The sequence below is a fragment of the Panthera pardus genome, unplaced genomic scaffold (assembly GCF_024362965.1).
Source record: "Panthera pardus isolate Hobbes unplaced genomic scaffold, ASM2436296v1 HiC_scaffold_26, whole genome shotgun sequence".
Classification (NCBI taxonomy): Eukaryota; Metazoa; Chordata; class Mammalia; order Carnivora; family Felidae; genus Panthera; species Panthera pardus.
Genome location: NW_026526832.1, coordinates 11580411 through 11607697, shown reverse-complemented (window position 1 = coordinate 11607697; position 27287 = coordinate 11580411). Strand labels below are relative to the sequence as shown.

The following is a 27287-nucleotide window of genomic DNA, read 5'->3' as shown; positions in this document are numbered from 1 at the left end:
TCTCTTAGCATGTGCGCACACCCACATAGATGCATTCATGTGTTCGCAGCAATCAAGGGTGCTGGCAGACAGCTGCTGCCTGCAGCCAGGCGCCCCCAGACCTGCCTCGCACCCGGACTGCAGCAGGGCGGGGCAGGACTCCTAGAGAAGATTGAAATCTGCAGCTAGAGCTAATGACCCCGTGTCCAAGGCGGTGCTTCCGACAGACCCAGAAGGGATGGTTCTGCTTGTCTTCCACAAGTGTCCTTCTCCGGTCACCCGCCCAGACTCAAGAGCTACTAATTGGCTGTCAGCCTTCCCAGGGTTGCTAATCAGAAAGAGTGCTTCACACCTTTCTCAATGGAGATAATTAGTATTATTTGCGGGAGATAAACAGCTCGTAGTAATCAAGGTAATGAGAAGAGCCTTGTATGCATTATTTCAAAACCAGAAGTTCAGTGGAGTAATACAGATTAGACACCAAGTTAAAAGCATCTATTAACATTTTCATTTAACCTATAGCTGCTCGAAACAGAACAAACTAGCGATTATATAAATTATTTCAGGAGCAAATTCACATGATTATTACACGTTTTAAAATAATGGAAGGCCAAAATATATTCTTTTGTTGTTGTTGTCCCGAATATGTTAAACTATCTGACAGGACGAAAGGACTGATATTAAAACTTTATATCAACATCTTACAAGGTTACATTGGTTTCATCTTCTTCCTTTTCTTTGTGGAGAATTTTCTGTAAAATAAAATAACAAAAAGCAAAGAAGTAGAGAGTTTAGATTTGCTTAACACATTTGTATCTCCTGAATAATCAAATATAATTATTTTACAGTCTAGTACTGTGGCCTTGGAGTTAAAATAATGATTTTATTTTAACTTTGTACTCTTGATCGAATTAACTATGACCACAGTGCCTTACCATGTCCACTGAGTAGATAAAATTGCTCCTAAGAAATACTTGAACATCGATGTAAAATATTGGTGGTGTTCTTCAGAAACCTAGTTTGTGAGGCTCTTGGAATCTCAAAAATACGAATGTTTTCCTGGAAATATTTTTACTAGTAAAGGACTTTGTTGGGCTTCCTGAGATACGAAAAATAGCTATTCCTAAATTTTAAATAAATGTAAAATTAAAAAGCAGTATGTGTTTATGTTACTGCATATTATAGGTTTCCTTCCAGCATTTTGTTCTCTAAGACTTAGGATAAGAATTGGTGACTGAACATCTGGACTCCTGACACAACCCCAAGGGTTCTTGTAAAAATAGCTCTTCTGGACAGTGTGAGGTACTCTGAAAATCATTGAGGAAAACAGGCTGAGGAGAGCAGCGACCCCCACTCAGATGCGGGGTCGGAAACAGCAAGCAAACTGGATGTAGATGTAACAAACACCCATTTTTGTTCTTTATTGCTTCTAGGCTCAGAAAATATTTCTAGAATTCTTCTCCACAAAGAAGCTGTTCCAGGGTTCCCTTTAGAAATAGTTGTAGCCAAAGACAATGAATTCCTGCTGTTTCAAGCCTTCTTCCTTTGGAGGACATTAAGGTATTTCTTTAATTCCTCAGCTGATTCAATACAAGATGAGATGGAATTTCAGGCTGATCCTGTAAGCAGTACTTCACTGAACTTCCCTTTGCCAGATACCCACGTTTGTGCAAGTGTTTTCTCATTCTCCTCAGTGAGGAGACCCAAGACCATTGCTCTCCTGTGAAAGGGGCCCACTAACACATCTCCGCCCAACGGGTTTGAAGGGGGACAGTTTTCTTTGCTCCACGTGACAGGCATCATTTACCATGATGCATCAGTGTCTCCAAAAGTCTTAGCAAGACTGTTCAACAGATAATCCCCAAACCTGCCGAGGGTACAGCATCTCCATCATCCTTCTAGAAAGGCACGTACATTCTGGACTATCACTTCAATACCGTATCCCATGTCATATAAGAGCATAGACACGCAGGATTTACATGAGAATCTTCTGGTCTTGGGGCCAAGACTCATCAGGATATCCTCCATATTGAGAACACTGTTGCACAGAGAAACTGGGAGATAATAGCAGTTCCTGATACACAGTTAAAGATGCTCTAACAAGCCGCATGCACATTTCCCAAACTTCACTAACACCTCCTCGAGCTTCTTGATGTATATGGATTAGAAACAATCATGCTATGATACCACAATTCTAGATTCTTTAAAAGTCCCTCTTCCCACACCAAGAACTTCCTTGGATAGGAACTTTGCAAACACTCTTGCCCTGTAAGGACTGTAAATGTAACGTTGATTTTAAACGCTCTAATTCAGGATGGTATCCCATGGGTCTCACTTTGGGTTCATTATTTGGAATAAGAAATTGAATTGCAGTAGTCTTTCTTTCTCAAAACACTGCTCTGATGTTAGTAATAGGACCACTTCAGAGATTACATGTGAGCGTATTGGACTGACTGAGAGAAAACTCTCAGATCCGTTTATGGTGATAGCAGACTTTTTGCTAGTTAACTTGTAGTTGCATATTCCTGTTGTGACATTGTTCTTACAGAACTCTAGTATAGAGAGGGCCCACAGGGTAGGACACTAGGCACTAAAATGTTGAGAGAATGATGGAAGGTAATAGAACGGTAATGCATGACTTCAGATGAAATGTTAGACAGCTAGTTGTCTACGCATGTGTCTCTTACAGATCACCATTTCCTCCAGTGACCTAGGACACCAGCAGTAAGTACCCCCCAGAATCGTGCATCGCCACCCTCAATAGGCTTTTAAAATTTGTTCCAGTTTGTACTTGAACAGGAAAACACTGCTTACTTGTTAAATGTCCTGAAACGAGATGACAAATGTTAAAATGCTTTCTAAAAACAGTTAGATTTCTGTCTGTATTGAATATATCACAGTGAGTGTTGTTGTATTCAGCCTAGCCTATTGAGTGGAAATTGAATAGCTCTCAAGTAAATTGACAATTTTCATAAGTAAATGGTTTTGTTGAGTTTTTCTGTGTTTTAATATTAAATATTGAGGGAGACATAATTTGAAATGTATATACTTCCCAATTTCTTCCACCTAATGCATCATAAATGAAGGGGAAATACAATGTTAAAGGCAGAAAATTTTTTGCTTCTTGCATTCTTCCATATTATCTGAGTCCTGGAAGACATCCAGTAGGACTTGTTTTATCTAAAATATTTACAATGCAGCATTTCAGGACCAGCACCTACTAAACAGCCCTTCTATGCATTTTCTTTTAACTTATTAAACTGAGCAAAAGCTATTATCCTGAATGTTGTAGGGAAACATGTAGGGAAAATGTTGTATTTCCTCTCCTGGAGAAATTTGTGCTTGATGTACATCCATGACTACACACACACACACACACACACACACACACACACACCCTAGCTGATGAAGCTATTTGGATAAGGTGTGGGACTGTTCAGGTCAGTGTTGCTGTTCTGATCCCCAACAACTCTGTTACTTTTTCCTTTTCCTTTCTAGCCACAGATCACAATTCTGATCTCATCCATTAATCATGATAAGTATCAAAAAGAGCATGTACCTCACTATTAATTCTCTTAATAAATCCCTAAAATTCACTGAAAGTAAAATTCCATGATGCATTTCCAGCCTCAGTGTAATCTTCCCGAATATATGCTTTTCCATAATACGTTCTCTAAAGCAAAAGTTTTTCACAAACTTAAGTGTCAGTAAAGAATACAAGCTTTTGTTTGGCCCGTGTAGACACGCTCAAAACGTTTCGTACCCATCAGCCATTCCCTAAAGCATTGGACAGAGAGTTCAGAATCCAGCCCTGATTTTTGCTCTCATCACCCTAGAACATAGACCTAACCCCTTTTTCTGGGGGATAATCGACAGCATGGTTACTTAAAGGTGATACAGGTCCTCTGTTCTGTCTTAGGTTTGTGGTCAGGATGAGGTTGACAAAACATTGGCTGTCTTGTGGCTGAAGGCTGAAATGGAATCCTTATTTGGAGTGACTAATAACAGTAGTGATTAAAAAAAAAACTCTATAGTTTTGAAAACCAGAGATGTTTACAGTAAATTTTAAAAGAATGTAAGAAGGCAGCACAGCTGTAATTAATTCACTGTATCTTAAAACTTGCCTCAACTTAGAACTACTTTTTGATGTTTACAGTTACCTGTGAGAAAGGATACTTTAGTGATGGAAGGAAACCAGAAGTTTTACGGCAGTGGAAAGTTTATATAAAAATTTCAGGGAGATGTGCTTCAAACCATGTTGCAGTAAAAATAGAGAATGTGCTATACCCTCTTCATACGTATTTGTACTGGGAGAATGCCGATCAAAGCATCCCTTGCGTAAGTCCGAGTTGCCCGCTACCTGTGAAGCGCTGAATCATCGGCCTCTTTTAGCAGATGGATAAAAATTTAGAACTCTTGATCTTAGCAGTGGCAGCTAAAACCCTTATTTTAGTCTCTCTTCCATGGTAACTGGAGATGAAACTTGAGAAGACAGTGTGAACTAATGGATAGAGTGTTGGACAGGAGGTCAGGAACCTCTGTTCTATTCCCAGCCTGCTACTGGGTTGCTATGTAAACTTAGATAAGCCAGTCACCCTCTCTGCACCTCATATTTTCCATTTGTGGAAACATAGGTACAGACATTCCGTACTTAGCTCTTCACAAAGATTGTGAGAACCCGCTTACTCTGAAGAAGTTCATAGTATCTTTTGATTAAAAAGAGGATACAGAACTATGTCTGTGGCCCTGTTCCCTTTGTCAGCACCCTTCCCAAAATCTTACGTTATATAAATTGCCCCTTATCCGCACTGCAAAACAAGAACCGTTACAGTGGGCCTTGTATTGCACAGAAGCCAAGATTGTGACCTTGGAGCCAGAATGCCTGGGTTTGAGTCTTGGGCCCATCACTTACTCTGTCATCTGGGACATGTGAGCATCCTAGATTTCCACACCCATAAAGTGGGGAAAACGATAGCGCTCCTCTCCCTGGAGTGGGATGAGGCTTGAAGGCGTTTATGAAGAACATTCATTGCAAACATTGTATAGACCCGTTATGCACTTTACATAAGTGTATAATTACTTTTATGACCCAGGACAGTTCTTCATTATTAACATGGCAGGGAAGGTAAAGCTTCACCCTTGGCCTTGGTTCCTTCTGTGCACCTCTTCCCAGAAGGGCTGCTCGCTCTTCCTGCTGACTGCTTGTGTCTAACTCTGTCACTCCCATAAGCCCTGGGCCCTGAGGATAAGTTCTCAGTCCCTGTTATCCATCATATCATCTGTAATAGTTGAAGAAGTGTCACATAAATGATAGGAAATCCAGATTTCAGAAGAGTTGCAAAATGAAGAGCTGATGGACCGTTGGAAACTATGTCCTGATTTTTTATAGATCGCTCAGAGAACATCAGGAAGAAATAAAAGAAAAGTTGACAATTTACATGGAATTGATTTAACATCTCCCCTCTGCTTTCTGTAGTGGTGACCACGGGGGAAGTATTATGTAAGGGTACCAAAAAATACATAAATTGTTCAAATGTAAAAAAAAAAGTTTGGGAATTTTCAAAAATCTAAATAAAAATCTTTCTGTTTCAGGGCTTACGAACATTATGAAAGTGTGAAAGCTTAGGGTTTGATGAAAATTATTGATTTTTCTTTTTGCAACTGCAGTAGTGTGTGGTTTCAAAGGTTGAATAACATCTAAGAGGTAATCATATGTTTCATTGATTTTTTTTCTATTATTATTATTATTATTATCATTATTATTATTAGAACCAACCTACATCACAATTGATCCACCTGCATGTGGGGAGTTACCAAACTGCACGCTGACGGAGAAGGACTGTGTTTACGGTTTCAAACTTGATCACAATGGTTGTCGAACCTGTCAGTGTAAAAACAGTAAGTAGACGGCCGAAGACGGCACTTTTTACTTTTTCTGAGCCTCGTGTGATATTGTCAAAGCATATTAGGTGATTGAATATCTCTTTCATTCCTGTTGAGTCATTCCCTTAGCAACCTGAAAGAAGAAAAGAAAAATTTGTACTTCAACAGATGCACAGTCATTTGGGGAAAAAGAGGTTCTCCTTCCTCTTGGTTTTCACCCCCATTTCATTGTGTTCAGATACTCTGCATGTCCCGCTGCATCATGGGTGCAGCCCTTAGGCCTTTGGGGTACGGCTTTCCTCTTTCCGACCACCTATTGGCTCTCTCTGTAACACCTTTGCTGGGCTCATGCGATGACAAGGCAGTCACCCACACAGAGGGTGTCACAGTCCGTGTGTGGCAGCCATAATTCTTAGAATGTGCTTCACACTGTTGATCCCAGCTCCCTCATATGTAGATTCCAGTCATGCCTCCAGGTCGTGCGTGACCTCCAAAACTTTAGGGAGTAAGTATATTGCATTGCTTCCAAGGGGGGAAAAATGGCCCTTCTTGTTTAAAATGATTTTTAATCTTCCTGATTCTTCTAGTGGAATAAGCCTTTTCAGTCTTCTCAGCCATTCCGCACGTGACACGCGTTTTTGAACTTTCTTGGTCCTTTCCATCTTTTGACATAATATGTCATTTTCCTTATGTAAATGTGTGTGGCCCAGAAACAAATAGAACACTTTAGAATGTGGTCTGATCCATGCAGTGCTATTGTGTGGCCTGAGTTTGCATTAGCTCTTTGAATTGCACATTGTTGGGTAGTACTGAGTTTACACGTACAGCTAGCTAGCACCGCTCAGTGTCCTTTACATTGGCTGCTGGTATGTGGTTCTCCATGCGTTCCACATTTGATTTTTTTTAAAGGATACAAATATAGGGCCAAATTAAATAAGAAATTATCCTGAGAGTTTTAAACCATTTTCCAACTGTTTGGAGTATTTTTGAATCTTGATAATGTGATAAGCATAACTTACGTGTCCTCACGCAAACTGTCAAACTGGAATAAATTGTACAGAACCAAGGACAGAGCCACACAGCACTCAAGACCTTCCTGCAGAATGGCATTGAACCCTAATCCTCACTCTTTCAGTGAAGTTACTCAGCTAACAACATGTCCAATCATCTCGTGAAACAGTCTGTCTGCATCTTACCTGAAATCAAAACGCATTATATTTGCAGCACCCTTTTGCTGGAAATTCTGTTTGAAACACAAAATGAAGTGCATGGAGCCTGGCTTGTTCTTCATGAACCTATGCTGGCTGCCGGTGGTCATTGCTTTCTTTTCTAAATATCACAAATCATATGTTTAACAGTTCTTTCCACAGAATTTTCAGTCATGAATGTCAAGCTTAGTTTCTGTAGTTTTAGAATCCTTTGTCCCTTTTATTTTTTTTTTTTTATTTGAGAGAGAACGAGCATGAACAGGGGAGAGGAGCAGAAGGAGAGAGAGAGAGAATCCCAAGCAGGCTCCACCCTCAGCACAAAGCCCCACTTAGGGCTCGATCCCACGACACTGAGATCATGACCTGAGCCGAAATCAAGGGTTGGATGCTCAACTGACTGAGCTATCCAGGCACCCCTCCTCTGTCCCTTTGGAATTAACATTTGGTGACCTCCTTTAGTTTTCTGAAATCTCTTTCCATTCTCTCTGATCTCTCAAACATAGACCGTACTTCTATAATAAGCAGGTTCTCCGTGAGCCTTGGGTGTAATTATCCTGAGCTCAGAGGCTTGGAATTATTTAACGTATATAGATGCTCACTTTCTGATTTATCAGTTATCTTGGGCTTTATGTCTTCTTAACCTTAATTGTTCAACACCTTCTTCTATAAGAATACTTCTGATGAGGAAGACAGAAAATCACAGTTGAGTAATTCAGTTTTTTTCAGTTGTCAGTGTCACCATCACTGTGCCTGCCTGATGGAATTGGTGCTAAAATGCAGTTTACAGAATCGTTGTTGTGATTGTGCTTGTTACCACCTTTAAATGTCCTAGAAGCCTCCACTCATTGGGGCTGTCCTGCCTTCATCACCTCCCTTTGGAAACCTGAGTTCATTAGGGAGCTGCCCTGACATTCACATGTGTTTGCTTCACTGGCCAACGTAGATTTTCTAACATCGAGATCATTGGTATTGTATTGTGAAGAGTTCATATTTTAATACTTCTCAGCTCTCTTGAGCTGCACACCTTTGTGATCAAGGGAGCATACCTAAATTTTTTTCTGAACTTTTTGAAGTCTAAAAATACAGATTTCATTGTGCCTGATCTCCCCACCTACCGCCTTCATCTGGGCTTTGCTGTTTGGAACATGGTTATGCTTATATAAGACCCCCAGCCCTTCACAAGGAACCCTTTGTAGTTAAGCCCAAGGAAACCATTTTCCTTCATTTGTCATTGAAGCAAGTTAAAAATGGATCACTGGCATTTTGCAAAGTGAGACTGTTAGGAAAATTCTCTTCTGCCTGTCTTCATGTTAGTGTCATCTTCTGGCTTTGTAACAGGGACATGCGTGCATACTACGTGCTGGGAGCCTCCATCACATTAACGTGGAGGAAGAAATATGTACAGGAGAGTGTTCCATTTTGTGTCAACAATTTTTTTACCTAGAAATCTTGATCAGCTGTTCATTATTTGCAAATTTTGTTTGCTTGCAGGGATCTCTGGTCTTTCTTCCTTCCCTTCTCCCTCCTTTCTTCCTTTGCCTCATATGATAGAGCACCTGCTGGGTTCTAGGTACAGTTCTAGGTGTTAATGCCACGAACATGAGTAAAATGCAAGATCACCCCTAAGAAGAAACCACCTATAACCAATACACTAATGAAATATCACCATTTCAAGTCAAATTCTTTAACTTAAAAAAGTAAGTCCGATGAAGAGGAAGCTTTGGTCCTATAGAAGAGCCCAGGCACATGCCCACACCAGAGGAGGGAAATAACTGACCCATCTCCCAGGACCACACTGGACACTCAGCAGAGGGTGTTTGAGTGAACGAGCCAGGAGCCATCAGAATTGGGGATGCCTTTGGGCATCATTCTTGTTTGAGATCCCTTTCTGAGATCTTGCTGTTCTGACCACGTATCCCTTTTGTCACACCAAGATTCTTGACCCAGGTCACTCTTCTGCTATCTCACTTGCTGCCACCATATACCTAAGACCATAATCAGACACCAAGTAGAATTTGTCAGTTTGTCTATATCATACAGAAGTCTAGTCTTAGAGTGAACATTCTGTTCTCACCCCCCTCCCGTTAGCAATCCTGACACCTTAGGGAGCCACACCTTTTAGATGTGAGTCACAGTAAACCAAACTGTCAGACCCTTAGTTGTCAGACTCCTGTGACCGTACATGCCCAGCTGTCCTCCCAGGCTCTTGCATCAGGTTGACCTGCATCTAGCTGGTCAGGTCAAGTTGCTTTACTTCGCTGAGGCTCTGTGTCCTCATCTGTAGAAGGCAGATAATAATACCTAACTAATGGGTTGTTTTGAGGACCGGATCAATCAGTGAATGCAAAGGTAGCTTTACTCGCTGGCATATGGGCATTGTTACTCTGTTTACAGAAAATGGTAGCTGTTTTATAACAGATCCATTTCTGAGTCAGCCCAAGCCAGCTGAAGTGGAAAGCCCCCAGCTTCCCCTCCTTTGTTCCAACACAGACCTGGCTCTGGTTCTTCCTGCCCTCTGAGGACACTCACACAAACAGCTTTTCTTCTGCCTTTTCATTTTAGCAGTTGAATATTTTCATTCTCTTTCACCTGGTTTTAGAAAAAGGAATCTTCCTTGTAGTAAAAGATGGCATAAGTGTGTTTTTTTTTTCATTACAGCTACTTGATAAGTATTGATTTTGTTTACATTTCTCCCTTACATTATTATTATTTATTTATTTTTATTTATTTATTTTTGCATCCCGCTAAAGCCCGTCTCACATGCAGTAGCCCCAACCATTCATACCTAAGTGTTCTGTTAGGGATTAGACCTTCTTTATATAGACCCCTGGCATCAGGATTTCTTAAAATAAGACCAGTGCCAAATCAGTATTTTGCCCTGTTAATTGCTTTGTTGTTCATTCATTCTTTTTTCATCTAGCATTTGTTGATGGCCCATCATATGCCAAGCACTAGGGATATGAAAAGATAAAAATGGGCCTTAGCCTCGACTAATGTTAGTAATATGCCAATATGCCGTAACGATAGTGCAACATAACCAAGCATATTATATACATAACCACTTTTCCATTGAAATCAAAACCCGGTGGTAACGAGTCTTCCAAAAAGTTCATGGAAGGTATAGGACAAAATACTGTGTTGTTTGAACACACTACAGCTTTGCTATGTTAACCTGTAACAGATAACATTCTTATAACACTGCTCAACAAAGTCATGCATCAAAGGCACACAGAGAATTTAAATGATCCCCGACTCATCTTCTCCTATTCAGAATAAGGACAAGAAATATGGTAGAAAATGTAAGTGCTATTGCAACAGAAGTTAAAACCGAAATCATTTAGATGTGCTATTAGTAACCTAACACTTACTGGTATAAGCTGTTAATAACATTATTTTTTAACCAAAAATGTCTGTTGCTGTCACATAGACACAGTCCACTTCAGCTCACTATATGAACTATATGTAGCAAATGAATTAAATGCCATCCATCTTTTGGCATCCTATTCTCTACGTCTTTACATCAAGTGGTTTTCACTGGATTATTTTTCATTTCTCTTCCAGTTTTAACATTCTGTAATTCTAGGAGTTAATAATGCTTTTATTCAGAAACTGATGCAGGCATAGAATATTAGCAAGAAGAAAAAGGCTTCATATTTTTCACGAAATATATATCCGAATCAAATATCTAAAGGTTGTAGCATTAAATACAGGGAAGCAGTCTCCATGTTTTCATTGTAACTCAGAACCAAAGTAATAACTAAAGACCAAAGTCAAGATTGGCACAACCGTTTGTCGTGTTGCATTTCTTTATTTAATAGGCTCAGGGGCTTCACGGTGCCCTTAACTGGTAGGTTAGTGGGAGTTGGCGGTATCCAGGAGTGTGAAGAGCCGCCGCAGAGAAGTGCAGCACAGCCCCAGGGTCATGGTCATGTGGCGCGCTACATGCAGTTACGTGGTTTTCACTCGTGATAAAGAACCGATTCAGTGGTGTCACGTTTCGGCCCTGGGAACAAACAGCACTTTTTCTCCAGAGTAAACAGAGTTTCCTACGTGGCTGTTATCGACCAGCCATAATGCACAGGTTCTGTACTTGGCCATCATTTATCACTTTCTCTTCAGGAATCTTCCCCTATGGATTAAAAAGCATTTTTAGATCATAGTAAAGTCATATTGCTGAAAAATTATGAACATAAAGCCGCCATTCTTTCTTTCATGTTGCCTCAAGTGATGTACTAAAGCTTTTCAAGCAAACTGAACCCTCCCCGCACCCATTTATAAATGAGATATTTGTACTTTGTTCTGCTCTTTATGTAAAGGTTTGCTTTGATGGTACCTTTCTAGTAAGAAAAGTCCATAATTGATACATGGATCTAGGGCTACCTTACCGTCTTTAATATTCTTTCTTTCTGAGAAGAAGAAATAATAGAAGATGGTATTTTGAGATGGTTACCAGGTGCCGGTATTTTAGGTGACTTTAAATACTAGCAGAGTAAGTTTTTTCGACCTGTTTATTTTTCTCTTAATATGGCAGCCTTGATGAGAGTGGAGGGATAAATAGCAAGAACATCGATCTATTCATGTTCATTCACTCCATTCTAAACGCCATCGTAGCACCCAGGCTATAGAAGTAAGAAAATAGGGCCCCACCCTAGAGCCTCCTTCTGTTAGGGGAACAGAAGCGAGACAGGTCCAGTCTAGAATAGGCCAGTGAGCAGTTTCAAGCCAGGGCGACATTAGAGCATCCTGCCCTAGGTGGCGTAGCCCATCTCCTGTCTGAGTTCTCTGTGTGTTTGTGTAAACATAGCAGCCTTTGTTTGAAATGCTCTTCCATTGCAGAGCAGAGGTAGTTCCAGACTGATGTAGCTTTTATCAGTTAGTTTCAGCTTGGTGAACAACTTTCTTTCAGAGTGAAAGCCAGTCTAGGGTGCCCGGATGCCTCAGTTGGTTAAGCATCCAACTTCAGCTCGGGTCATGAGCTCATAGTTCGTGGGTTTGAGCCCTGCATTGGGCTCTGTGCTGACAGCTCAGAGCCTGGAATCTGCTTCAGATTCTGTGTTTCACTCTCCTCTCTCACTGCCCCTCCCCTGCTTGCACTCTGTCTCTCTCTCAAAAGTAAATACAAACATTTTAAAAAAATAAAAAAAAAAAAAAGAGTGAAAACCAGTCTAGATTGAAGTCTATGGAAAAACGACTTTTTTATAGGAGCAGAAAAATATTAAGGCACAAAGGTGCACTGAATCCAAAGTTCAAAGGAATTGAATCCCCAGGGATGCTGACTCTGGGACGTTCTCAGAGCGTTTTTAGTTCCTCTATTTCATACCAACATAATCTGCTTGGTGTCATGACTTAAAATTTCATGTGATAGAAAAATGGGCTCACAACTTCTATTTCATTGTCAGAGAAAGAAATGTGGCTCTGAAGTCTTCTCTCTCCTTCATCATCCCTTAACGATGGAAACAGATGAAAACTGATGACCTTTCAAATCCTATAATTACAAATTTTTAAATGAGCCATTTAGAATTTCACTTTTAAGGATGCAAATTAGTAATCAGTTGCTTCGCAGTATGATACAGACCCACGGGGTTATATTAAATATGTGTAATGAAAGGTTTATGATCAGGACAAAGTAGAAAATTATACCATAAATCACATTTTTCTCCATAAAAGATAGCAAATTAAATATTCGCATTTTGCCAGCTAAGATTCACAAAAGATTCTATCTTAAAATATTTATGTAAAACATGAACCCATCTCACCTATTAATTGTAGTTCAAGGTTTAATTTTAGATTACAAGATTTGTTTGCAGAGGGTCACATGTTCTGTTTTTCTTAGTAACCTATGCATTATTTACAATATTTATGCTTAAAAGGTGTCCATATAAAATACAGATTCATTTATTATTCCGACAAAAATAGTTTCTGCTTCCCATCTTGCCAGTCCATGCAGAGCAGGAATCAAACATTGCTGTACTTTTTTTTTTGAATGTTTATTTATTTATCGGGGGGGGGGGAGGGGAGGGACAGAGAGAGAGAGAGAGAGAAAGATAGAGAATCCCAAGCAGGCTCCACACTGTCAGTGCAGAGCCCCACACGGGGCTCAAACTCACGTACCGCGAGATCATGACCTGAGCTGAAATCAAGAGTTGGACGCTCAGCTGACTGCACCACCCAGGCGCCCCCAAAGTTGCTGTACTTTTGCCATCACTGTCTCAGCCTCTTTAAATTTGGTTGACTTTCAGACTGCATTCAATACAAAGAGGTGTCAGGTTGTCTTAGTGTTCCCCTAGGCATGCTTTTCTTACTGGAACATTTTCATTCCCTATATGAAGTCCTATCTCACACCTTTTGAAATCTTTTTAGAAGACTTCTACAAAGCTAGTATCTCCACTAGCTTCTTTTGCCAATCTCCATAGTATCTTACCCTCCTTTGTTTTAATTCCAAAATAATCTTATAATTAACTGGGGACAGTTAAACATCACTCCAAATTCTGCTAACAGAGGAGAGTTTGAACATTTCAAATAGTGGATAAACATTAATGTAGACATTTTTGCCACATACACTTTTTAGTGTCCAATTAAGCTTATCCTAATACCTGGATATTTGTCAATGGTAGGGAAAAAATATCTAAATGAAACACTGACTGTTTCACTTTATATCATGTGGTTAAGACTGGCTTTTTTTTAAAGAAAGGGTACAAAATCCTTTAGGCTACATGTAATATGCAGTATCATGGGATAATATCTAAAACTCATAAGAGAAAACATTTCTTAACGTTCTATGCGTCAAGAAAACACTCTATGAACATTTAAGAACATGTGTTATTGTGAGCATTTATTAGGAGAAAAATATATAATGAAATTTGGGGTGTAAGTTTCTACTTCTCACCTTTTAACAATACATGGTAAACAGTAGTTTGAGGTAATTCATAATATAAGAACAAATTTCGTGAAAAAAATCACACTCCATTTCACCTGCACCTCAGGCTGTAGTTACCAGCCTGCCCTTCAGCACCAGATCAGAATGCGCTTCAGAAATCTATTGTTCAAAGTTGGGCTTCATTTTGTGTATTGCACGGAGTTCTGTTGGGAGAACCATGAAATAGCAGGTCTGTAACCTTTAACCACTTCCTCATGCTGCGGGAGACGTGAGACATTTACATCTGTGGAGCGAGACTGGAAGATTAGGGAAGGTATAGAAGTGTCCGTGTGTCCCGCAACACCTCACGGCCTCTGTGCTTCTTCACAGGGGAAGAGCGGTGCTCGGGGCTCAAGCGAGGGTGTACTCTGGACTGCCCCTTCGGCTTCCTGACTGATGCCCACAGCTGTGAGATCTGTCAGTGCCGCCCACGCCCCAAGAAGTGCAGACCTATCATCTGTGACAAGTATTGTCCATTTGGATACCTGTAAGTATTTAATTCAGAGGATCTAGTCTTAAGTATCTGTAACTTAATGAAACGTCCACACTTATTTTGTTAGCTGTTTCGTGTGTGTGTGTGTGTGTGTGTGTGTGTGTGTGTGTGTGTGTGTGTGTGTATGGATGGATCAGTGATGCTGCGAGTCCAGAATATCTGTGCTCGCTTTGTTATGTGAATCGGAGAACAGTAAAAAGAGGGTATAAACACTCAAGTTTTGCTTTTTTATGCAGAGGGACCAGAGCCTTTCTGGCCACTATCCTTTGGGCCTCTTCTCTGAGACTGCCTCATAGCAAGGGCCTATGGACGCTGCCAGTGGGGAATTGTCATGAGGTCCTAGTATTACACGTGCCACAACTTTTCATAACTGCCCCAGTGACTATTTTGTGATAATGTATTTAATGTGCATTTTAAGTTCAGTGGACAGCCGCTCGTTGGCAATATGGAGCATGCTTATTGGCCACGCCTCGGTATTTTATCTTGGTTCTGGTCTGTAGTTCATACTTTTTCTTTAAGGACCAGTACGTTTTATGAATTTCTTTAGAGATAAGAACCATGATTTGTATTTTCAAGTATTCTTTGTTGAGTCAAACCCCGTGGAAATCTAGATTATCCCAGGAGATAAAGACACTTCACATTTGTTTAGTGTCTGTATTAGTGTCTCTTTCTGCCCTTATAGCTTTGTTGGTTCCCTAAAAACTTACCTGTCATAATCTTGTTTTATCATTTTTTTCCCTTGGTTCCCTTCCCTGTCTTTCTGCCTTTCCAATTTGGTATATTTGTGTATTGCTAGTAATTATAAGGGACTTAGATCCATCATCTCTTGCCTGGCATTTTAGTTACCATTTTTATTCTTTCTCTTAGAAATTCTGGTTTAGCAGGGTTAGGAGAATTTTAAATCTAATTTTAATCAGATAGTTAAATTAGGAGTGCTCACTATTCTTAGGAAGTCCCCAAATAAATAAACCATCATTGTTCTTCATCCTAAAATGTGACTGTGATACCAGCACAAGTATAATTATTTCTTAGCTTCACTGCTAATGTTGAATAAAGTGTTATTATCATAATAGTAACTACAGCCAACCTGCTGCAGTATTATGACAGCTCAGAACCAAGGCTGCATTCAAGTCCAGCCTTCACCTTGAAGAGAAATCTCTTAGAGGATTGTGGGGTCCACTTCATGTTCCTGTCAGTGAGAGCATTCAGTGCGGACCAGGTGGACCAGCAGAGACAAATGAGTACTGCCTCAGCTAGAACATGTGTTTCAAGGACACCCTCTGAAGGAGGAACTTTGGCCAGACACCATGTGGGACCGTTAGGATGAAGGCGGCCATCAGTGCCCCTTATACATACCTGCTGAGTCGATTGTTACTCTCTGTGTGCAGCCAGGGCTTACGGAAGGATTGGGTGGGTAGATGGACGGATAATAATACATAAAGGAGTGAACAAACAAATCAGATAAAGCCTCAATAGAACTTAAAAAGTGACATGCTGTCTGACATGAGTATGAATAATTCATTGAATTCATTGGTCTCGTTATGGTGGCATAAATAAGATCCTAGTGTTAGGTTCTCATTTCACTTAGCAGATTGTAATTTAACTGTCATGTGGGCAGTGGTATACCGAGGCTTTCCCATGGAGCTGTCTTCTTTTGGAGTTCCTTGATTTATCCAAGATGAAGACAGGAATTTTTTTTCTCTTTTTTCTGTTTTTAGTTGGACACCACTGTTGCCACTTAGGGCTAATGGGGATGAAACCTGAGGGTAAACAGAGTAACTCCTCCTTGTCTGAGGCGCATTAAGTCAAGTAGGGCAGAGCCTGCAGAGGAGATGTGGAGCCTAGGAGAAGACTCACTTCTGTGGCTGGTTGGACACAAAGTGAGCTCCTCTGTAATAGACAGTGACATTCTCCTTTCAGAGAAAATAAGGAATGGTTGTTAAGAATTTTTCTTTTCAAAAAACCTCCACTTAAACTGCTGTGATGTATTTCATAAACACATATTTATTTATTTCACATCATCTTTCTGATCACAGAATTCAGGCACTCTAGTTTATTAAAGGAAAAAGATCATTGATGCAGTCTTTTTCCTTTACCTTGCATGCTTCCGTCCTACCCCATGTACGGAGCACTGTTGAGTCGGTATTATTTTCTAATGAGTGAAACAATGAGCGGACACTGATGGCAGGCTTTCTCAAAGCTTTGATTCTTTCTCACTCTTGGCTGTAGCATCCGCAGGTCTGTGGAGCCTTAACGTTCTCCTTCTGACTTCCCTAAGTTCAGTGAAGCGCTCATTACTATTTTTACTGGTGTCTGAGATCTCTCAGAGATTGGTCCGTGAGAAAGGCCTACTCTGACAAACGAAGGACTCTTGCCCCAGTGCTGGCCTCTAGCAGTGCCCAACAATATATATCCTTCACCATCCTGTTCATGGCATTATGCATCCGTCTTTTTTATATCATGGTACTCCTTTTCCTAATTAAAACAACAGTCATGTCATTGGGGTTCTGACGGTCACATCCCAGAAGCACATTAGTACTTGGGCAATTCTAAACCTTGGCCATGGGTGGGTGGCGGTCACGGCCACAGAGAGCCAATTACACATCACTCCATGAGTTTTTGAGAGCGTAAGTCAAGTCATTCTGCTTCATAGCAGTATCACTTCAGTGACCCTTGATCGGAGCATTTGGGCATCATTTGAGACTTTTGGATTTTCTGACCTCTGACAAAATTTTAATTACCCAGGAAGAATAAGCACGGCTGTGACATCTGTCGCTGTAAGAAATGCCCAGAGCTCCCATGCAGTAAAATCTGCCCCTTGGGTTTCCAGCAGGACAGTCATGGCTGTCTTATCTGCAAGTGCAGAGGTAAGTGCGATCGCATGACCCTCCTTCCCCCCCACCCCCCCCCCCCACCCCCAGAGCAGACAGGACTCAGAAACAAAGAACAGGAGGACATGATGTAAATGAAACAGTTTCAGTGATGATGGTCTACTCAGATACAAATGTCACTTGCCCATGGGACCATCCCTTTTCCTCATGTCTCATTGGAATAAGAGCTCAGAATAGAATTTAAAATAAACATCTAATAGCCAAGCATATTGCACCAAATTAGTGACTTCTCAGCTCTTCAGTTTCACTCATCTTAGGAACGTTAGCCTAAAGCACCTTTGTCTTGACCTCCGTAGAGGCTGCCTCTGTCCAGCAGTGGCTTGATAGAATTGATGCAGCAAAGAGCCCTTTTAAGAGCCCATGCAGGTGGGTGTGGCTAAGCAGCCTGCTTGTGTATTTTCTGGTAACACAGTTTGCGATGACAGTTTAAACTCGTGCTGAATAAGCACATGCCAGCCTACACCTCTAGATAGGCATGAAGCCTGGGCATACCTTTTGCCTGAGACTTCCCATTCCTGGGATGTCCCTGAAGCCACGTGAGCATGCACACTGACCGCCACCTTTGCCCATAGCCCAGCACCCACTCCAGTATGTTTTAGTTGTCTGCGTGATCCACATACTCAGCAGTAAAAGATCCCTAAGTTTGTTGTGTGTTTTTTTTCAAAGTTAGTTACCACCCTAACAGTGTTCTTAAGGGATCAGAGTAAACAGAAATCTAGTCACTGCTTCAGTTGTTCCATTGAACAAAAATCTGTTAGTTTCAAGAGGCCCAGGATTTCCCCATTGGGTGACTTCTAGAGAGACTATTCGGCATGTATGGAACATAATATACCATTTTCTGTGAAATCAGTGCTCGTTTACTGCATAAAACATGAGCAAGTAGGAATAAAAGGAGTAAAAATAATTGTAATCCCGCCAACAGAGAAACATATTTGCCAGTTTTTTTCCTATTTTTCTTTTTTTTCCAAATTGAGAGCATATTGATTTACATTCTTTTCGTGAGCCTTTCCCGTGTCGTGAGCTGTCCTTTGTACACGTGACTTTTGGTGGCTGGGTAGCATTACCTGGGAGGACACTGCAGGCTGTTTCTCCTGTGCCGTAGCTGCTGCTTGACCAGGCTGCCTTCTGTCTGTCCAGAGGTCCCTGCTTCAGCCGGGCCACCTGTCCTGTCAGGCACATGTCTGTCCATGGATGGCCATCATCATAAAAATGAGGAAAGCTGGCATGACGGGTGCCGGGAATGCTACTGTCACAATGGACGGGAAATGTGTGCTCTGATCACCTGCCCGGTGCCTGCCTGTGGCAACCCCACCATTCATCCGGGACAGTGCTGCCCGTCATGTTCAGGTAAACGCTGGCTGCCATCTTGTGCGCTCCCTCAGCAAAATGACTTCTGCCTTGCAGGGCCTCATCGCATCTTTGAGTGTGGGGGTCTTGCCGGGGATGACCCCCCAGAGCACTTTTCAGCTCTCTGTGCCTTTTGTCAACAACAGCCACAAAATCAGCCAGGTGTTAGCAATGATTAGCCAGAGACCAGAGAAAAAGCAAAAGCCCTAAAACTACTGTCCTCCTTTTTTAATGGTTTACTCAATTACATTGGTCTTTGAACTGTTTTTTTTTTTTAAATGTTTGCAGACCTGATGTCCTTTAAAGTCCAGCTCTCCATTTTATGGATAGTGTATTGAGGCTGAGTGCTTTAGTTAATTGGAGGGGATTGATGTTAACTTCATTCCATTAAAGCGTATTATTTATAAAGGACTATTTGAGAGGGAGAGGATTAGCGAAGTCTGTGGCTATTGCCCTTTTCTAAATTAATGGCTATGTGGTATTCTTGCCAAATGGAGATATTTAGAGTGACCACACATCCAAAACATTTAAAATCATAATGCTGGTAATCAAGAGAAGTTGCTAGAAGAACAGACCAGATTATATAACTCATGGGCGTCTGAATTATGGCTGTCAATAACGGTAATTATTACCATAATAGCGCATCTAGTGCCTTTCATCCAAAGAGCTCAATGTAGTTTTATATTTATTATTTCTTTCTCAGTACAGGCCACTTTGAGTTAGGGGAAAATGCACTCAGGCAGTTTTTCATTTGAAAAATAGACGCAGAAATACTAACTCTCTTACCCGAAGTAAAATAGAGTGTCAGAAGGCCACGGAGAAATGAAGTCTCCCGATTCTTGCATCTGATTTCATTTAATGTTGGAATGTGTGTCCTGTCAGATTTCAGAGTCAGGATACCTTCTCGTCCGGTCCATCCCATCCCTCCCTGTGGATGGGACCCACCTATGCCGTGGATGCAGTCAGGAGTCAGGAACCGGAGACCTGTCTTTCTCCAGCAGGACAGGCACAGCCTGAGGTGGGGGGCGGGGGCAGGGGGAGGGGTGGCGGCTTCGCCTGCCATGGCAGGGGAGTCCCTATTAGCTCTGGGCTTCTAGGCCCCTCAGTAACTAAGTTATCAGAGTGACAGGCAGCTCCACACCCCTGTAGAGAACCAGATTGCCTTGTCCTCATATGAGTCTTAGGTGTTCTATATCGAAAGTTTCCTTTTTCATGTGTTTTGCTAGTTAAATATGAAAAACCACCGGTATCCACTCAAACAGAAGCTCAATGTGCAGTGTAATGAGACAACTCTGTTGACCCTTTGGGGAAGAAAAAAATCATTTGTTCCAATGAAGACCCAGTGCCTTAATTTTATTTATTTATTTTTTTAATGTTTATTTATTTTTGAGAGAGACATACACAGAGTGTGGGTGGGAGAGGGTCAGAGAGAGACACACACACAGAATCTGAAGCGGGCTCCAGGCTCTGAGCTGTCAGCACAGAGCCCGATACGGGGCTCGAACTCACTAACAGTGAGATCAGACTGGAGCCAAAGTCGGACGCTTAACAGACTGAGCCACCCAGGCTCCCCACATCTCCCCCACCCCTGCCGTGCCTTAATTTTAGGCATCAGTGTATGGAATATGGACCACACACCTGCGTCTTTGCCCCACTTGTACTCCGTGAAGAAGTGAGCCAGAGGGCTTCAAATGCGAAGACATTAGTAAGAATAGACAATTGATTTAAGAACTGAAAGTCAGTGGGACTAAAATGAGTTTTCTCTGTTACAGAAATAGCGAAAACTCTTCTATAAACACACAGAGTAATTGACGTATCATTGTGGGTTGCAAATGTCTACATATACATGCATAAAAACATGCGTGTATGTGGTATGTAGGTATATTTTTTTCCAAACATCTTAAGTGGGCTACCACTTCTGGACTCTCCTGATGAGAGACTCCAGAAGTATTGCATTTGGGGACCCCTATTTTATTTTTTTTTTTTAATTTTTTTTTTTCAACGTTTTTTATTTATTTTTGGGACAGAGAGAGACAGAGCATGAACGGGGGAGGGGCAGAGAGAGAGGGAGACACAGAATCGGAAACAGGCTCCAGGCTCCGAGCCATCAGCCCAGAGCCTGACGCGGGGCTCGAACTCACGGACCGCGAGATCGTGACCTGGCTGAAGTCGGACGCTTAACTGACTGCGCCACCCAGGCGCCCCTGGGGACCCCTATTTTAAATATTTTCTCCCCTCTTCCATTCAAGGATCAGCTGTTTTCCTTTCTGGGGTAGCTCCTAAACTGTCCTGCTAGAAGATTCACCAGACGATACTGTTTCTCAGGTTTTTTTCTCCTTCTCTCCCTCTGCCTCTCCGTTTGTCTCTTGTCCCCATCTCTGCTGCCACTCACATGGTCTCCTTGAGGCACGGAGTATGGCAGAGAAGCTGGCAAGACATCTGCAAACGTGCCTTGCTTTCTTCCCACCACTTCCTTCTGCATCAGCGTTGAGAAGGGCAGTGATTGGCAAGCCTCTCTAAGTCATTTTGGAAAGGAAAAGGCAGTAAGGGAAAGGCAGTCATGCTTTTCCAGCATTAGCTTATTGCCACTCTTTGGAAAAGTTTTTGTCTTCTCTGGAAACCATCTCGTCCCCCCTCACTTGCGTTCTAGTTACTATCCTCTCCACTTGTCTCATCACTGGAGAGTTTGGTCTGGTGGCTTATGAATGTAAGCATTGGCTAGTGTGTCATTTCTCCCTAATCGGTCCACTCAGGCAAAGCTCCAGTCTTTCCTAGTGCCCCTGAGACAAAGCTGTGTTCGTAGTTACCATCTTAGCTGGGAATCCGCCCACAGCACTGTATCTCATCAGAGTTGTGGACTCTCACGCTGACCATCACTTTGAAAGTAACAGCATGGGAGCTCTTCAGAGATTCCAGCTCTGAGCATCTCCGCACAGACAGGGGAGCTGTCCTGGGGCCCAGTTTCCACTGAGCTCCAAGCATGAGCTAGCCGTGGTGTCTCCAGACTGCTTCTCGGCAGGGCTCACCACTGTCAACACCTTCTTGAAACGCTTGTTGTATTTGGATGACACAAGTTTGGTTAATGTCCTCATACTTCTCGTCTCCCTCAGCACAACTTCAGGGCAACTCCCAGTACCGCTGCAGACCTTTTCAACATTGAGCTCCCTCTCTGTCATTATCATCTCACCAAGACACCAAAATCGCCTCTCTTCTGGGGCAAGAAATCATAGTTATCATCAGTTTCTGGGCATTTACCTCTCTTGATGATGACATTGCCAAGCAAATGTTTAGTCTCAGGTGAGGGTTTCCAGACTGTTGATTCTGAAAGAGCATTCCTGCTCCGTTTGCTGCCAGCTAGTCTTGGGGTGTGGCCTGCTCGACAGCAGGATGTATTTCCAAGCATAAACGTACGCAGGATCGTAGAGATAATGAAGTGGATGGGGCACAGACCGGGTTGGAAGTTGTGTTTAATCTGGAGGCATATCCATGATCCAAACAAACATAGTTGGGGTGCAGATTCCCTGTCTGCCCTGAATACCTTGAGTCCTCTGCTCCTCATATGTAACATAGGATCCCAGTACCTACTTCACAAGTTGGTGGGAGGAATAAATGAACCAACACACATAAAACAGCATGGAAATTGGGCCACAGTAAGCTTTCAGTAAATGAGAGATTGTTATTCTAGACACTTCCTATATATTCAGAGATCCCTTAAGAGGCCCTGTTCTCTTCTTGACAGGAAGAGTCCCTCTTGAGGTAATTTAATTCCCTTACTGAATTCTGTCATTACTGTTGACACACTGGGACCGCTTGAACCTCTCTTCTGGAAACCAGCTCTTTCACCGTCCCCTTCTATTCCTGTGCATGGAATATTTCTTCACCGTCGTCTTGCTGAGAACAGAGTGAGATACTCTACCGCCATTTCTCTGTCCCTTCGAGCAGATGACACCAGCTTCTCCAAGGGTTGGCAAGACCACAGTTGAGTAAATTCTTGTGTCTTGATTTCTTTTTGTCATTTCCCAGATGACTTTGTGGTGCAAAAGCCAGAGCTCAGCACCCCCTCCATTTGCCACGCCCCCGGAGGAGAGTACTTTGTGGAAGGAGAAACCTGGAACATCGACTCCTGTACGCAGTGCACCTGCCACAGCGGGCGGGTGCTGTGTGAGACAGAGGTGTGCCCACCGCTGCTCTGCCAGAACCCCTCGCGCACCCAGGACTCCTGCTGCCCACAGTGCACAGGTAACTGCGCCGTGCCTTGGGACATGCTCGCTGGGGAAGCCTGTGGCTTGGGCTCTGTCACTCTGCAGAGCCAGCAGGCCGGGCTGAGCCCCACGTGGCAGCATGCCATGCCCGGGAGCCAGTCACCCAGGCCGGAGCAGCTGGCAGCCTGCTTCCTAAATTCATTTCCCTCTATCAGCCACGTATATTTATGTAATTAATATGCCTTGCATTTGAGGTGACTTTGAGGGGGAAAAGAGACTGTTTCTTTCTGCCATTCTTGTCTCTTAACCCTACATCTCAGACTCGGGAGATAGCCCTGCTGCAGCAAATTATTCCAGCTGATTTTGCTAATGTGGAAAGTCATCTTTGTCCCTAACAAATGTGAAGAGCAGTTATTGATAAATAATGTAAATAAAATTCTTTGTACGGAAGGGTGGTGGAGATACTTGTGGAATGTTAAACAGAGAATTGATAAAATATGCATCATGTTCACCCCCTCAAATCTGCAGTGACAAATAAATTACGATCCAAAAGTATTAACTTGACTAGCACTGCACGTGCACAGAGAGTAGTGTTTTTACTGCTCAGGTAACCTGCCTTTGCTTGTAAATTCATGGTCATGATTCAAAGATACAAACGTGATGAAATTTTGTCAAGATTTTAAACATAAGTTACTGGTTTTATGACTAAAGTAGCACTCGTAGTTAACACCGGAGTATATTCCTTTTTCCCAGAAGGTAATTTGTATATATAACATCGCCAAGTGGACAGCACAGCTACTTTTATTTTGTTGTTGCTTAGCTTTTGGTCTCTTCCATTTAAATCAATAACCATTTGCCTTCTAAATGTATATTCTTAAGAGTAGTTTTACTCAGTAAAACATAAACCCATGTGTTTCATTACTTTTTTTTTTCATTTTTTTTAATGTCTATTCATTTTAGAAAGAGAGCACGCATGCACAAGCGGGGGAGGGGCAGAGAGAGAGGGAGACACAGAATCTGAAGCAGGCTCCAGGCTCCGAGCTGCCAGCACAGAGGCTGATGTGGGACTCGAACTCACAAACCATGAGATCATGACTTGAGCCAAAGTCGGACGCTTACCCGACTGAGCCACTCAGGCACCCCTCATTACTTTTTTGTTTTTTAATCACTACTTTATTCACGTTCAAACCCTTATAATGTTTTTTGGTTCAGTTCCTAAGGGGAATGGACACCCCTGTGCACTGGCTTTGCGTTTATTAACTTACACCTGGGTGGCTTGTCTTTTCTTAACATACAACCTGAGAGAGAGTTCAGTCATAGCTTTCCTCTTAAACATTAGGATTTATTGCTTTATATATCAGTATTCCAAACATTCCTCTTATATTTGAATAAGAGCATTTCTGGAATGCTATTATTTTAAAATAAGTCACCTGACCCATAATTGATCTTCCTGAACTTTCCATTCATTGTTATGTTGCAGCAATTTTAAAGAGTCTTAAAATGCAAAACATTTTCTTCACAGTGAATTTGAACAGTAGTGTTGATAAAGGGTGTATTTCACATCTGGAAAAAGACCATCTCTAATCTTAGGATGTTTGCCTCCTAACGTAGTCCAGAAAGGAGACATATGTACAATTAGAAGAGTTGTGTCCCTCCTGATGATTGTTTCCCCTAGGGTGCCCTGTTATGCCCTCTGTCCTTCCACTTTCCCCCTCCTCTAGCCTGGGTTTAGAGCAAGGTCTGGAAACAGAAATAGGTTCACCAAGATCGAGCATCCTTGCAGGTGGTGATTCTTCGCCAAAGTAAGAAAGAGAATGGAATAACACTTCTTTCTTTTTAAAGGTTTATTAAATTCTCTTTCATCCTTTACTGTTTAGAGTTTGAAAGAAGCATAGCACAGAAGAGAGAGGGAGGTAGAATAGAAATAAAAGGAATGGATGAGCGCCAACCAAGGAATTGGTAAAAACAAAGTTTAGGACTCAGTATTTGGAATCAGAAGTATAAAGACGGGGTCTCTGGAGCGGGAGGAAAATAGGAAGAGAGGCCCAAAGAAGGAAGATACCATGGGCAAGATTCCCAGATGACCTGGTCAGCTAGGGTTTGGTTAGGGGTCTCCTGCCCGGGGGAAGGAGTCCCCAGAATCTGCATCTCCGCCCTGGCTCCTGTTCCAGCACTGACAGCAGCTACCAGTGTCCCCCAGGGTCTTCTCTAGGCCTCAACAAGAGGCCTCCAGACTCTAGAGTATTCATTTCACTTGGTACTTCTTAGCTCCATCACTGCTGTCCCTGTCCTCTTCTAAATTTTTAGACATGAGGGTGGATACTGCTTGCAAGAGCTAAGCTGTCATAACCCAGAGGACCCTCAGGGCAAAATTATCCCTGGAAATGGATGACCCTGAAAAGGTCACTGAGAAGGGAATCCCAAACCCCCCATTTTTAACCCATATGGAATTCATCTATGGAACCATCCCTAAAGTTGGACCGAGAGCACATTTGGAGCAGTGGAACCAATGTCTCTTTTTCACTTGGGAATACCTTTGGGACTGGCAGTAGGAGATACGGTTCCATCACTTCCAGGAGAAGGCATGGCACCCATTCCATTTTTTGTTTTGTTTTGTTTTGTTTTGTTTTGTTTTGTTTTGTTTTGTTTTGTTTTCCCAAAACAAAGCAACTGCCTTGCTCCTCAGAGAGGCTCTTGTCAAATCAAACTTGTTGACTGTAGGACGTATTCGTGAGGTGGATGGAAGGAGAATGTGTTGGCTATAGGACGTATTCTTGAGACGGATGGAAGGAGAATGTGACATTTAGAGCTTCTACATCACTGTAATAACTGCCTATCTTAGTTAGTTCTGGTTTGTGACTGCAAATAGCAGACTTCGTGAGACTGATTCCAAGAGGAGGATATGATCATTCTTTTGACCATGTGGCCACTGAGAAAATGTAGAGGTTTGCCGGGTAGGACATCATGGCTTTTTCCAAGCTCTTGACTGGTGAAGGTGGTTGCAAGTGCTTTCTCTTAGCAGCATTGTCACATTTCTGAACTAGGAACCTCACTATCCTGTTTTTCTTTGTTCTACCCCAGTCAGGTTTCTGCTTGAGGTTACAGCTTTTCTTGTGATTTCAATGGATGCCAAGACCCAAAGAGATAACTGGGTTTTCTGGTAACCTTCTTTTCTGTTTCAAGTTTGACCTGAGAACCCTCTGGTCAAAGTCTTTAACAAAGACACAGACGACTTGCAGATGATGTGGGTGCCTCCTTATTGAGTAATTTAGATTTCCCATTATCTCTTAGCCATTAACGTGAATGCCTGAACATTGGGATGTTATAAATGGGTGTTTTGAAGGTGCAGTGAAAGTCTGTTTGGATATCGATTGGTTAAGACTGCACATAGCTGCACATAAGAGGAGAAACCCAGCTACATTTTTTAGACAGATAGAAGTTTCTTTCACATACATTACAAGAAGTGCAGAGGCAGGTGTTTATCGGCATTGATCATTGTCTTAGATATGTAGAGGTCCGTCTCCTACAGGTACGATAAGGATATTACAGCTACAGACAACACACTCACATTCCAGGCGGGAGGAATGTGAGAGTTGCACCACATCTGCGCTTCTATTAGGAAAGCGGAAGCTTTCCCAGAAATCCCTTCATTAGCCATTAAGTCCCATTAGCCACAACCAGGTGACAGGGCCACCCTTAGTTGCAGGGGAGACTGGAAAAGCAGGGAGCAGGATCGTCTTGTTTGACTTACACCTGTTGTGATCCAAACCCTCCACCACCCACCCCACCCCCCAAAACCAGGATTTGGGTAAGCTACAGAGGAAGAGGAGAGAGGATGTTGTACAGACAACTAACAGATTCTCGGTAACAGGTCTTTTGTGGTCCTTATTGTCTTGCGTTCGAAATTCAAGACCCTGCCCAAGTCAGACTTGCCATTTCATTCCTGAGTCACTTATAGGAGGCACACTGAACCACAGTGACTGAGTGTGCTTTTTACGAGACACAGTGAAATTCGCTATGTTGCACAGGTGGCCTATAGCATCTCCTTTTCTCTGCTGACCTTATGTTCGTTTTTCCAGATGAACCTCTTCAGCCTTCCTCATCCCATAATGAGAGCGTGCCTAGTTACTGCAAAAATGATGAAGGGGATATATTCCTGGCAGCTGAGTCCTGGAAGCCTGACGTTTGTACCAGCTGTGTATGCATGGATAGCGTAATTAGCTGTTACTCTGAGTCTTGCCCTTCAGTATCCTGTGAAAGACCTGTTTTGAGGAAAGGCCAGTGTTGTCCCTACTGCATAGGTAAGACCATGAAAAAAAATCTTGGGTTTCTACCATTGGCCACTAAATCTACATTGACAGCCATTTG

At 42.2% G+C, this 27287-nt stretch overlaps 1 protein-coding gene across 5 annotated transcripts in view; it reads left to right on the top strand.

Annotated features, from left to right (window-relative positions):
- Positions 1-27287, top strand: part of CRIM1 (cysteine rich transmembrane BMP regulator 1) — a 189150-nt gene that overhangs the window by 132718 nt on the left and 29145 nt on the right. For 3 of the 5 annotated variants that reach the window (XM_019447655.2, XM_019447646.2, XM_019447625.2), the window contains 6 exons: positions 5749-5877; positions 14317-14473; positions 17225-17346; positions 18508-18717; positions 22741-22956; positions 26999-27220. In XM_019447655.2, coding sequence (XP_019303200.1) covers positions 5749-5877; positions 14317-14473; positions 17225-17346; positions 18508-18717; positions 22741-22956; positions 26999-27220 — 1056 coding nt within the window. The remainder of the gene's footprint in view (positions 1-5748; positions 5878-14316; positions 14474-17224; positions 17347-18507; positions 18718-22740; positions 22957-26998; positions 27221-27287) is intronic. The other 2 variants (XM_019447635.2, XM_019447637.2) reach the window with 2 other exon arrangements.